The 12071-nt window shown below is 46.3% G+C and overlaps 2 protein-coding genes across 2 annotated transcripts; both read left to right on the top strand.

Moving 5' to 3' along the window:
* The first annotated feature begins 69 nt into the window (after positions 1 to 69).
* On the top strand, positions 70 to 2022 carry MIF (macrophage migration inhibitory factor). Its single transcript, XM_068653923.1, has 3 exons — positions 70 to 275; positions 875 to 1047; positions 1762 to 2022. The coding sequence occupies exons 1-3, from the start codon at positions 168 to 170 to the stop codon at positions 1826 to 1828; spliced, it is 348 nt and encodes a 115-aa protein (XP_068510024.1). The 5' UTR covers positions 70 to 167; the 3' UTR covers positions 1829 to 2022.
* A 212-nt stretch (positions 2023 to 2234) lies between these two features.
* Positions 2235 to 11960, top strand: DDX51 (DEAD-box helicase 51). The gene is made up of 16 exons (XM_068653918.1): positions 2235 to 2390; positions 2467 to 2762; positions 3108 to 3346; positions 3473 to 3623; positions 4490 to 4635; positions 4983 to 5054; positions 5243 to 5349; positions 5889 to 5997; positions 6632 to 6777; positions 7448 to 7646; positions 8333 to 8448; positions 8549 to 8665; positions 9569 to 9670; positions 10229 to 10292; positions 10548 to 10682; positions 11423 to 11960. The coding sequence occupies exons 1-16, from the start codon at positions 2368 to 2370 to the stop codon at positions 11447 to 11449; spliced, it is 2049 nt and encodes a 682-aa protein (XP_068510019.1). The 5' UTR covers positions 2235 to 2367; the 3' UTR covers positions 11450 to 11960.
* Positions 11961 to 12071: the final 111 nt, after the last annotated feature.

Here is a 12071-nt window from a genome sequence, read left to right as displayed (position 1 = left end):
CCCCCCCCAGCGGTGCGGCCCCTTTAAGGCCGGCTCGGCGCGGCCCCGCTCGCCCTAAAAGCGCCGCCGCCGCCGCCCCCTCGCCCCACTGCGCCGCCGCTGCCGGTCCCGCTCCTGTTCCCGTTCCTCTGCTCTCCGCTGCCACCACCACAACCCCTACCGGCACCATGCCGATGTTCGCCATCCAGACCAACGTCTGCAAGGACGCCGTGCCCGACAGCCTGCTGGGCGAGCTCACCCAGCAGCTGGCCAAGGCCACCGGCAAACCCGCGCAGGTCGGGGAGGGCGGCGGGGGGACGGGGACGGGGAAGCGGGGTCGCACCGGGATGGGGCCGGGCAGGGATCGGGGGGGACGTGGGGCTGGGGAGGTGCCGGGGCAGCGGGTGGCTGGGTGCACATGGCCGCTTCTTCCTCCTCCTCCTCATCCTCCCCACGCCGCCTGTAGGGACGGCCCGGACGGGCAGAGCCGTGGGTTGCGGTGATTTGGGGTGTGTGTGTGTGATTTGGGGTGTGTGTGTGATTTTGGGGTGTGATTTGGGGTGTGATTCCTGGCACGGCCCTTATCGCCGACCGCGTGCCCCACGCCCGCAGCAGAGGCGGGGGAAGCGGCTGCCTCGCCTGCGGCTTTGCCCAAACTCAGCCTTCGGATCTGGAGCCCAGAGACAGCATCCAGGGGGATCCCAGCATCTGGGGAGATCCTAGCAGCCTCTGGTGGTCCAAGGCCCCATAAGGAGGCTGGGAGTTGTTATTGGCCTCCAGAATGGCACACAGCTAGCTGCACGATGCTTAATGCTGAGTTTGGTACCTCAACAAGTCTCCATGAGGAGAGGGGATTAATTGACTTACTCCCTAACTGTTTGTTCTCCCATCACAGTACATCGCTGTGCACATCATACCTGACCAGATGATGTCCTTCGGGGGCTCCACGGATCCATGTGCTCTCTGCAGCCTCTACAGCATTGGCAAAATTGGAGGGCAGCAGAACAAGACCTACACCAAGCTCTTGTGCGATCTGATCTCTAAGCACTTGCACGTATCTGCAGACAGGTAAGGCTGGGGTGTGATGCTGACCTGGTTCCTCTGGTGCTCTGAAACTGCCTTAAACTTCATTTGAAAGCATAAAAAGCCAGTAATAAGTCCATGTGTTTGAAAGAATACAAAGTGAGCACTTGCAACATTCTTGCATCCATGTAAGTTTGTCTACAAACTTTCCCTTGAGGCCTTGGCTGTCAAATGGCTTCCTGCCCTCAGAGTAGGGAAGAATACCAGGATATTAACAGGTTGCAGAGTCTTTTGCCTCTGAGGTGTGATGTCTTCTTATAGTTGGAGGCTGGAAGCTCAAGGGAGTAGGAGTTACAGGCCGGAGCTGAAAGACAGGGTAGGAATGAACTATCTGGCTGTGAACAGCTCCCTCACGGACTGGCAGGACTTTGGGGATTATCTGCAGAGAGTGGTGAAGGCCAGGAGGAACCTGCTGCCCTCTGCATCCCCAGGGCTGGAGGGAAGAGCCAAAACATCTCTGGAGTCTGAACAGCCCCTGACTGAAGAAGAGTTTTTATTTAAAAGATTAAGTACAGTCCCAGGCCTCTAAGGAATATTTGCTGTTATGGTTTCTGTCAGACAAGTTAGCTAGATTTTAGTAGAAACAAAACTCCAATTTTTTTTCTTCCTGGGGAACAGGAAGCACTCTCCAATATCCTGTTGCCTTCTCTCTCTCATCACTTATGTAAATGTCACTGTATTCCTGTGCCTCTTCTGCAGGGTGTACATCAACTACTTTGACATGAATGCTGCCAACGTGGGCTGGAACGGTTCCACCTTCGCGTAGAGCTCCCCCCGTACGAAAAAGCTGCTCCTGGACCTACCCTCACGCTGCCCATAGACACCACGGCACAAGGGGCCCCGGGCTGCTTTTTGTGCCCTCACGGAGCGATGGCTCCTTGCTCATGTGTTTGGATACTGCTGCTTCGACATTCCTCTGTTTTTTCCGTGTAGGAAACGAATAAAGATTTAGAAATAAAACAGTCTGGTGTGAGCTGTGGCGGGTTGGGAGGGCAGTGGGGTGAGGTATGTGTGGGGGCTGAGAGCTGTGAGGAATAAATGCGTGAGGGTCGGTGTTTCCTGTGTGTGGCAGCGCTCCGCGCTGATTTCTACCTTGCTGGGCGCTGGGGGCGCCTTCAGGCCGCCTCGTCGCCTTCTCCGTGTCACTGCCGGCGCCGCAGCGAGGCCGGGGCCGCCTCCTCGCCTCAGGGCAGCGCCGCCTCGCGCCTCTTCCGGAGCCTTCTGCCGCTGCGCGGGCCCCGTGGCGCCATCTTGTGGCGGCCCCCGGCGCCCTGACGCCATCTTGTGGCGCTGGGAGCCGCCGCCATGGCGCTGTTCGCCATCACCAGGTGCCGGCGGGAGGCTGAGAGCCGGGCTGTGGCGGGTGGGGGCCGGGCCTGACGCGTTCGTTCTCGGCTGTTTCAGGTACGCCGCGGAGGAGGAAGAGGAGGAGGCCGGGGCCGAGGCGCAGGAGCGGGCCCGGGTCCTGCTGGAGCGGCTGCGGGAGCAGGCGAGGGCCCGGCAGCTGAGGCGGCAGCGGGACGAGAGGCCCCGGGGAGCCGGCGGGGAGCCCGCGGCGGGCGGAGAGGCCCCGAGCCCGGGGAGCGAGGGACGGGGAAGGCGGCGGGGGGAGCGGCGGGAGGCTGCGGAGCGGGCAGCAGGAGGCAGCGAGGAGGAGGATGGAGGAGCAGCGCCCGCCGAGGGACATGGAGCAGGCAGTGGTGAGAGGGGCTGCGGGGGCCTGGCGCGATGGGGCGGCGGTTCTCGGCCGAAAGACAGGTGTGAGGTGCCCTTTGGGTACCTCGCTGGGTTTGTTTGAGAGGAAAGTTCTCTTTCTGAAGCCCTGTGCTACAAGCTTTGGGGGTGAATTTAGTGTAAGGGCAATGTGTGTCAGCTTAGTGTTCCACTGTCTCTATACCACCACCGCAATGTTTAGCTCTTGCACTTGGATTTAAGAGGAAGGATGAGCTTGCACATTGCTGACTACATTCTGTGGTGTAAAACGTGCCCTGTATCACGTTTTTGAAGCGTGCTCTGACTTGAGGCTTTGTATTTCTGTTATCTAGATTCTGAAGAAGATGTTAAACAACAGGAAGACAGAAGAAATCTTAAAAATAAATCTAAAAGGAAGAAGAGAAATGATGAAACTGAGGGAGCTGAAAGCAAGAAAGCACGCAGCGAAGGAGCTGAAGGAAACCAAAGCACACAGGAAGAGCTGCCTGGAGCAGCCTCAGGGGAAGAAGCAACTCCGCCACCTTCCAGCTTGGTGGTTCTTGGAGACTACGACAGAAAGCCTGTGCAGAAGGTAACTAGCTTGACTGAATTTTGATGATGGTTGGGTATAAACAGGCATCTTACCAGCTTAGTTTAATGTATGGTATTGCTCATTTGATGGCAGAAACACTTTGTGACTCTTTTTCCCCCACTTCAGGTTCAACCCTTTTTACCACAGTGGCTTGCTCAACCTAAATTACTGCAAAAACGTATCAAAGAGAACCTGATTCCAGTGGGGGATGTCCCAGGAATTCATCCAAAGCTATTGAAAAAGCTGCAAATGAATGGGATAGAGTCCTTTTTTCCAGGTACCTTGATAGTGCTCTTTCTTCCTTTCTGAATTCACTTCTGTATTTCCTGAATCTGTTGCTGTATGTTTCATGTGGTCAATGAAATAAAATATAGAACAAAAGCAAACCTAATGCACTGAAATAGTTTTAACACTTTACTTTCAAAGACTTAGGTAGGCTGAGTAATTAAATTTGGTATATCTAGTCATAAATACAGCGTCAAAAAAGATGTCTTTTGAAGTAACAGCTCACAGCACACAAAGGAGACTGATCTTGCCTGTATCCTCACATTTTTCTCCCTTAGTTCCATGCATGTGCTTTATTTCCTTGCCTTCCACCATCTTTGGTATTAACTGGACCAATCTGGGAACCTGTTCAGCTCATTAAAAGGAATTAAAGGGAGCAGCAAACTTGAATGACTTCAAAGCCTACAGGAGGTGTTCATTTTTCTCCTTGGCAGATGTTGCTTCGTTGCTCTGTTGCATAGTATGTGTTTTTATAGGTGTATTTTGTACTCCAAAAAAAGAATGCTCATAGACAAGCATTCATGGGTTTTAAATCTGCCCAGTGTCACCCTAACATGAAGACAAGACGTGTGAGTTGAAAACAATATTTAACACAGTAACATCTATGCTGAGTGCTAGAAATAGCTGAATTCTTGGAACGGGAAATCTCCGTGTTCAGTGCTAAGCTCATGAATGAAAAAGAATCAGGGAAAAAACATAGCATTTCTACTAGGATGTTTTTTATTCTTCCTCTTATGTCTGTAGCAGCAACAGCACAGATAGGGAAATAGATCCATTGTATAAAACACTGCTTTCCTAGATGAGTCTTAATCCCATTCATTAACTCTGTAGGTAATGTGTATTCCCATTTTTGTTCAGTTCAGGCAGAGGTGATTCCTGCTGTTCTGCAGAGTGCGTCCAACGGGTATTTGATGGGGCAGGGAGGATACCGCCCCAAAGACATCTGTGTCTCGGCACCTACTGGCAGTGGTAAAACCCTGTCCTTTGTCATACCAATAGTACAGGTGAGTTTACTCCCAGCAAAACATAGGGCAAATGTTTTGCTTGGACAAAATCAACCCCGTCCTGAACTTAGAAGTGGGTTAGAAAGCCAAGGAATTTGTGGATGCAAATAGATATTTTGCTCAGAGCTGTCTAAAGGAGCTGTAGGAGGAGTATTCTTCACCGCAGCATCCTACTCCTTTTTGCAGACAACAGGCATAGCATGAGGAGTTGGAAGTATGGAGGGGAGTAAAATGGAAGCATAGAACTCTGGAAGGTGTCACTCCCATCTCTTCTCACTAGCTTAGATACAAGAAGCTCCTTTTCACCCCATGGCTCTCAGGGACTTATTTGGCCTCTGTTTTGGCAGGTTCTGCTAGATCGAGTAGTTTGCCAAGTACGAGCTCTGGTTGTTCTGCCCACCAAGGAACTGGCACAACAGGTATATAACTTAGCTCTTCAGCTTTTCACTGAGGAGAACTTTTCTGAGGGATGGGCTGGTGCAGGGAATATTTTGTCTGGCTGTTCAGGGATGCAGTCTGAACACACTGTCAGTGGGTTTGATGTTATTAATGGGAAGTATTACTTTCACTGACTTTGTTGTGGCTAACAAAGCACATCTCTTTGCAGGTGAGTAAAGTGTTCAACATTTACACTGATGGGACAGGTCTGAAGGTCGTTTCAATTACTGGCCAGAAATCTTTTGCAAAGGAACAAGAGATGCTTGTCCAGAAAAAGTAGGTTAAATGCTCTTTTGATAAGGTTTGTGGGGATTGTAAGCTATTTAATCTCGGTGAGCAGAGGTCAAAATGGCGCTTATTGCATCACACCATCATGCAGTAATGATTTTTGATAGTAGGTTCATGTGGTAGATGCATGAACCTACATTTTTTTGACAAAGTGCCTGCTACTACCCCTCTTTGTGGTTGTTGTGTTTTTAGATTTTTGGGGCTGTTCACCAGCTGAGTAGAATGCAAATGTTTACCTTGTGCCCACAGGTACAAATGACTGTTAGGGGGTTTGCTGCAGTTACTAAGCTTTTTCTTCAGGGCAATGAATAATGTCACTTTCTGTTTAAACAGGTAGTACGATGGAGAATAGTGCTTAGTGTCCAGCATTGTCTTTGTGTGCTGGTAAACTGTGTGTTTGAATTTTATTATTTCTCAGTTAAATTAAAAGTATAATGGGAAAATCTTAAGGTCTTTTCACCAAGGATCTCTTTTATTTACCTTACAGTATAGGGAGAAACTTAGTGATGAGCTGCTTGTTCTTTCAGAGTGACAGGCTACTGCAGCCTTGCTGATATCATTGTGGCTACGCCGGGGCGGCTCGCAGACCACATTAGCAAGACCCCGGGGTTCAACCTGACACAGCTTCGCTTCCTGGTGAGTCAGCTCCACAGGTGTCCAACCTTAGCGCGAGGTCCGTTGGATCTTCCTGCTTTGTTCTTTCATGGTCCATAAATACGTCTCTGTTGGAACTGTTTTGTGGACTTGGTCCTTGCTTCAGATTGCTCAGGCAGCTGTGTCACGATGAGAAGTTTTATTTCAACTTGTGACACCCAGGCATCCACACACTTCCCCTTCTGTCTTACCTTCATGCAGACACAAATTTGGAGTGAAGCCCTATCAGTCAAAAAACAGTTTTGGGGTAAATTAGCAAACTGCAGTAGCTTCCGCTGTATTGGATTCTGTGCAGAGACAGAGCTGCCATCCTATTTTGGATAAAGGTGATTTTTATCTTTTATGCAAAGACATCGATTGTATTTAAATGCAAATTAATTTGTGTAATTTTAGTGTCGGTTTGGCTACGGAGCAACCGAAACAAAAAGAAAAGTTTGGAGGTAGAAATTTCTGCCTTCAGTTGAGAAACAACAGGCAAGGAAAGAAATTATGTGGAGTAGAAGCTTCTATACATCTTGCATTCTCGCTCACTGTTACAGTTACAAAAGAGAAATACAAGCCGCCTAAGCACAAGACACTATTAAACAAGCAATGTTTTTTGTCTTTGTGAATTCAGATCATAGATGAAGCTGACCGTATGATTGATGACATGCACCAGAATTGGCTGAACCAAGTTGTCAAAGCTGCATTCCAAGTAGAAAATGACTCTAGCTCCAATATGCTTTTCCAGAGGACCAAACCAGGGCCTGTAACAGCAGCAAGGTAAGTTGCAAAATGCTTTTCTTTGAACCGTTTGCGTGGATGCCAGCACTCAGATGCCTGCTTCATAGCACACTCACAGGCACTCCCAAAGCTTACTTATTCAGAGAAATGTCTGCCAAATTAAGGCAGCTACTTCTTTAGAGCTCTAAAAAGCAGGCAGTAAACAGCTGGTATTAAAGGATGTCGTTTAGACTGAAATCTCCGTACTGTATTCTTCGAGCTTTTCGGAACTAGACTAAAGCAGCATCAAAAGAATCCACAAACATTGCAACTGTTTGAATCATTTGCACATTATCTATAGCAATGCCCTCTGGCAAGCTGAGTAATGAATTTGAAGGAAAATGCTAGAACTGTGTGTCTGCAGCTGCTGTTTTCAAATAGCAGGATAGAGATGTGTCAGAAACAGATCAGCAACCAAGGAAGGAAGCAACTAGGATGGGGGCAAGGGTGACCGATGTGTGTTGTGCAGCTGAGTTGAGAATGCTGATCCAGTTCCACCTGTGAACTCCTCTGTAAAACAAGGGTAGAAAAAAACCCACTGGAAAGGCCCAGAGCAGAAGAGCATCAAAAAGAGTTAATGGCTTCCCTTGTAACATCACCTAAAAGTACTTCTGGAGGAAGTCCTTTGCCCTAACCTCAAAGCTCAGTTTCTCTGTACTATTTATTTCAGCTGCTGCTATCCTCAGATACCTTTACAGAAACTGCTGTTTTCAGCCACACTGACCCAGGACCCAGAGAAACTGCAGCAGTTGGGCTTGTTCCAGCCTCGCCTCTTCACGTCTGTATATTCTGAGAAAAAAACACTCAGAAATGGAAGAGAGACTGAACAAGATGCTGAAGAGAAATACACACTTCCTGAGGGGCTATCGGTATAACATTAATTCTCTTGTAACCATGACAGTAACTTTATTTGGTAGCTGTTGAAAAAAACAAGGTGCTTGAGTAAGTCATACTAGAAGATCAGTTTAACTCTGGAATAATGTTTGTAGCCTATATATTAATACAGCTTTCATATGATGCCTTGTGTTACAGAGGTACTGGGAGAAAGTGGCTTTGACAGTATTTATGACCCAGAGAGCTCTGCCTTTGCTGAGTAATGAGCAAACGGAAAAGCATTCATTTGGTTAGGATTAGAATTCTTCAGAATTCACCTTGTCTTCATGCAGAATTAAATTTGCTATCAATAGGGAGCGGAGATATGAAGTAATAATGTATTAGTACCTTTCAATTGTGCTTTACATACGTATGTATAACATGCATTTCAAGGCATGTGGTTACAGGTCACCCAGTAGACAAGGCAGTGCGTGTTGTTGCTTGCCACAAAGAAGTGAGATCACTCAAACAGCGTAGTTCTTGCACCTCTACCTTGTGTTGTGTTCTCCCAGCCCGTTGCTGTGACTTGTTCTAAGAGCAGTGACATTGTGGGGTCTGGTTTTGTTGCTATCAGTTGCAAAACATCCAAGCCTGTGTAGGTCACAGACAGGTGGTGGGTTTCAGTGGAGGTAGCCTGGAGGAAGTAATTTTTGTCTCTGAATTTCTTCCCTGCTGACTGCAGCAATGTTACGTGCCTTGTAACCTGAATTCCAAGCCTTTGCTCCTCTTGCACTTCATGCTGACAATGAAGTTTACCCGGGTGTTGTGTTTTACCAACTCCAGGGAGGCGTCCCACAGGTGAATGAACATGTTAATGAGATCACTTGGCACATACCTACTGTGGTGATGTGACAGAGTTAGGTAATGAAGTGACCGTTTCTATGCTATTTGCCTACAGATTGTTCCTGCTGATTCAAGCCTTTGGTGGAATCACTGTGGCTGAATTTTCTTCCCGGTTACCCCCCAGTGAGAGGCAGAGAACCATAAAAGAATTTGAACAAGGAAAGATACAACTGTGAGTATCTTAAATAAGTTTCCTGCATGTCTTCAAATATAGATTATTTCTAGTGTGAAAAGCTAGTTAGAATCAAGAAGATACTTAAACAGGGACCCCTGTAAAACAGAGCATGTGGGAAACAATTTAAAAAATGGGTGTGGGACTTTGGTCTTCTGACTTATGAACTGTTTACACCTGCATGTAAACTGGCCTGTTGTGTTATTTTGTAACAAGTAGTAAATGTATCTGCTTTCTCGTGTTGTTGCCCAAAATGTACATACAGTTCTGAAAAATCTTAGCTTTACTGTCTGTGGTTAGGGGGATCTTGTGCTTACTGGAAGAAAATAGATGTTGCTGCTAGAACTACATATAGTACTAGTACTTCCTGCCACAGAAACTCCCAACCAGACTGTCAGACAGTTTTACTTCTATTCATTTTTTTGATTTACTTTGTGATTTTGGTAACCATATGGGATTGCAGCTATAAGATGTCCCTGAGAAGAAGGTAAATATTATTTTCTGGATTTTCTTTTTGTCCAAACCCTATGTGTTTAAATTTTTCCTTTACTACCGGAATTTCACACCTTACTGAATGCACACAGCACATTTAAGAATTTTTCAGATGGTTTACATGTTTTTAGCTTCCGGTACACTGGGAGCTGTCTGGATCAGTGTCGTGTGCTTGCAGAACCTGGAAACACCAAGCAGCTTTTCATGTACAGCTGCAGTGGAACTTATGTAAATGGCGTTATTAGCTGTCTGATCTAAGGGAGTGATTTATAGTGTTTTCCTGTTCAGAGGCCAGAAGCTGGCTACTCAGTTTGAGCAGAGATTAGCAAGAGTTGTGGCGTGTTCAGTTGTTTTTTGTGTGTGTAGTGCAAGAGGGGTTACCTGAAAATGACTTCATGTATTTAAAACCAGGTTAATCAGCACAGATGCCACTGCTCGAGGGATTGACATTAAAGGAGTGAATTGTGTGATAAACTATGATGCACCTCAGTTCATCAGGACGTACATTCACCGGTAGGTAAGACAACCAGGAACAAAAGGAAGGTATTTGCACTTGGCTTTCTTTGAAATACATAGCATAAGTAACATGCACTTAAAAGGTGTTTATTAGCTTTTGATTTATTTTTTTTAACTTCAATATGCAAATAGATTTTTTAATCAGAATTTAATCCCTAGCATTGCCAGAGCAATGTAGTATTAAAATAGAGAACTAGCTTTTGTAGAGAACTAGAATAGAGAAATAGAATAGAACTAGAACTAGCATAGAGAACTAGAACTTTTATGTAACCCTGTTATACAAAATGTATTTTACAGGAGTTAGAAATACTGTCCTGGACAGCACCAAGTTGAGTTTCCAGATGCTTAGAAGACCACAGAGGCTCTGAAGCTGTAAATGAGCCCTGGAAATGCTCATCCTTTGTAATATGTGGCTAGTCCTGCTGTGTTAGATGCAAAGACTTAGAATCATACTTTCCTTACATGTGGAGAATTTCATAATCAGACTTTTGAAGCTGATAGTGGCAGCAGCTATGTGGCTAAACTGACTTGATGCTCCTTTTTTTTTGATTTCAGGGTTGGAAGAACGGCTCGTGCAGGAAACGTTGGCTTAGCTTTCAGCATGGTCCTTAGAATTCAGGTATGTCATTGGTGTAAAATTCATTTGAAAAGGAAGCATAGAGAGGAGAGTAAGGAAGATAAGCGTCATACTAATTTCCACCTTCTCCAGTCAGCTGAGTTTTGTACTTGGAAATTCCTATTCAGTTATTCCCTGACTAGGCAGCATGTTCCAAAATGTGCTCATTTTCTAGCTGATAGGCAATGGGGTTTCTCAACTCCCGTGAAGGGGAGGTACTTTCATTTCTTCTTCTATTGAATCTGCTTTGTTGCACAGGAACGCAGGTTTCTGCGGATGTTGAAAGATGCTGGCATCCCAGACATACAGAAGCACTTGGTGAAGGGCAAGTTATTAACGCCGTTGGTGCAGCAATATGAGGAAGCTCTGTCTAAGCTTGAGAAGACAGTCAAGGTAACTGGAACAGGAAAGAAGATTTTAAAAATCAAACTACAGCTTACACGGTTCATTGCAACTCATGACGAGCACAAGTATCAGAGTCCAGAAACCTCTTTAACTGAGCTGTTTCTGTATCAGTATGAAGGAAGCTTTTTTGGGTGCATCAGAATTGAAGTACTCAGGAAGGGTTGGGAGGAGAGGACGGTTTTCTGTTAAAAGGGTAGACAGTATCTGTGGTGTCCCCTTTACTCTGTTGGCTTTCTCTTTATCTCTTGAGCTTGGTTTTTGGCAGCTACCCAGAGGCAAGCAAACAAAATGCAGAGATTGAGTTGCCTTTTGTCATTCCAGAGTTCTAAGATGGTAACTTACAACCATGCAGACTCACAGCCATGCTCAAGTTGGGTGTATCAAGCCAGGAAAGTTTTATTCACAGACTGTCCCATCCACACCGTTAGGAAGTTTGAGAGCTTTCAGACAGAAGCAGGATAGCATTTAACTTGTCAGATTGGTGGACTAGAGATCCATAATGGACATTGTTGTGCTTTGTGGTGTGAGGGAGAATTCTGCTCTCTACTTTGAGGACTCTTGATAAACACCTGTCCTTGAGAAACTATGATTTTGAGTTGCAGATTAGGAATGTCAGAGAACTGGGCAGAAAAGGTCATTAAATTGTCCCTTTGCTCCCTGAAGTTCCTTCTGTGTGACCCTGAGACAGGAGCATCTTCAGTCACCTTCTCAACTTTAATTTTGTATAGGGGGAGCAAGCACAGAAACGAGCCTGAATGAATGCAAGCAGAGGAGACTGTTTCATCACATTGAAGCTGCTGAGCTGGACTCTACTACCTAGCACCATAACACAGAGATATGGTTCCTGAGCTCAAGGGTTGTCTCCTCAAACTTATCATACCTTAAGTCAGCTGTTACAGACCTTGTTTCCCTTTCAGGGACACAGGTAACACAGTTCATTTACTGGTTTTCAAAAAAAGAAAAAAATGTTGCTTTGGAAAGGGCTTTGCATCCTACCCTCCTGGCATATGTAAAACCAGCAAGGAGCTCTACACCATTCTGAATTTGGGCTGAGGGAACTGCTGGTCACCAAAGGTCTGAACTGTGCCCTCCTTGCCTCTGAACTGGGCCAGATCTCGGTTCTGTACTGCGCAAGGAGTGGTATCTGCAAGTGCATGAAAGCATAAAAACCTGTGCAGTGTCTATAACAGAGTACTGCTTGAAGAGCTGTTCTAGGCTGAAGGGCCTGGAACTTTTAAATAAATACTATATAAATATTTTTTAAAACATTCTGTGTCTGTTAAACATTCCTGGGTCTACAGGGGTGGAAATTGCACTGAGGGGGTTTTCGGTTGTGCAGTCCTGTGCCTTTGGTGTTTCCTTGCCTGCATTGTTCCA

The sequence above is a fragment of the Anas acuta genome, chromosome 17, assembly GCF_963932015.1.
Source record: "Anas acuta chromosome 17, bAnaAcu1.1, whole genome shotgun sequence".
Taxonomy (NCBI): domain Eukaryota; kingdom Metazoa; phylum Chordata; class Aves; order Anseriformes; family Anatidae; genus Anas; species Anas acuta.
The sequence above is the reverse complement of the archived record's forward strand: the minus strand, read 5'-3'. Positions and strand labels throughout refer to the sequence as shown.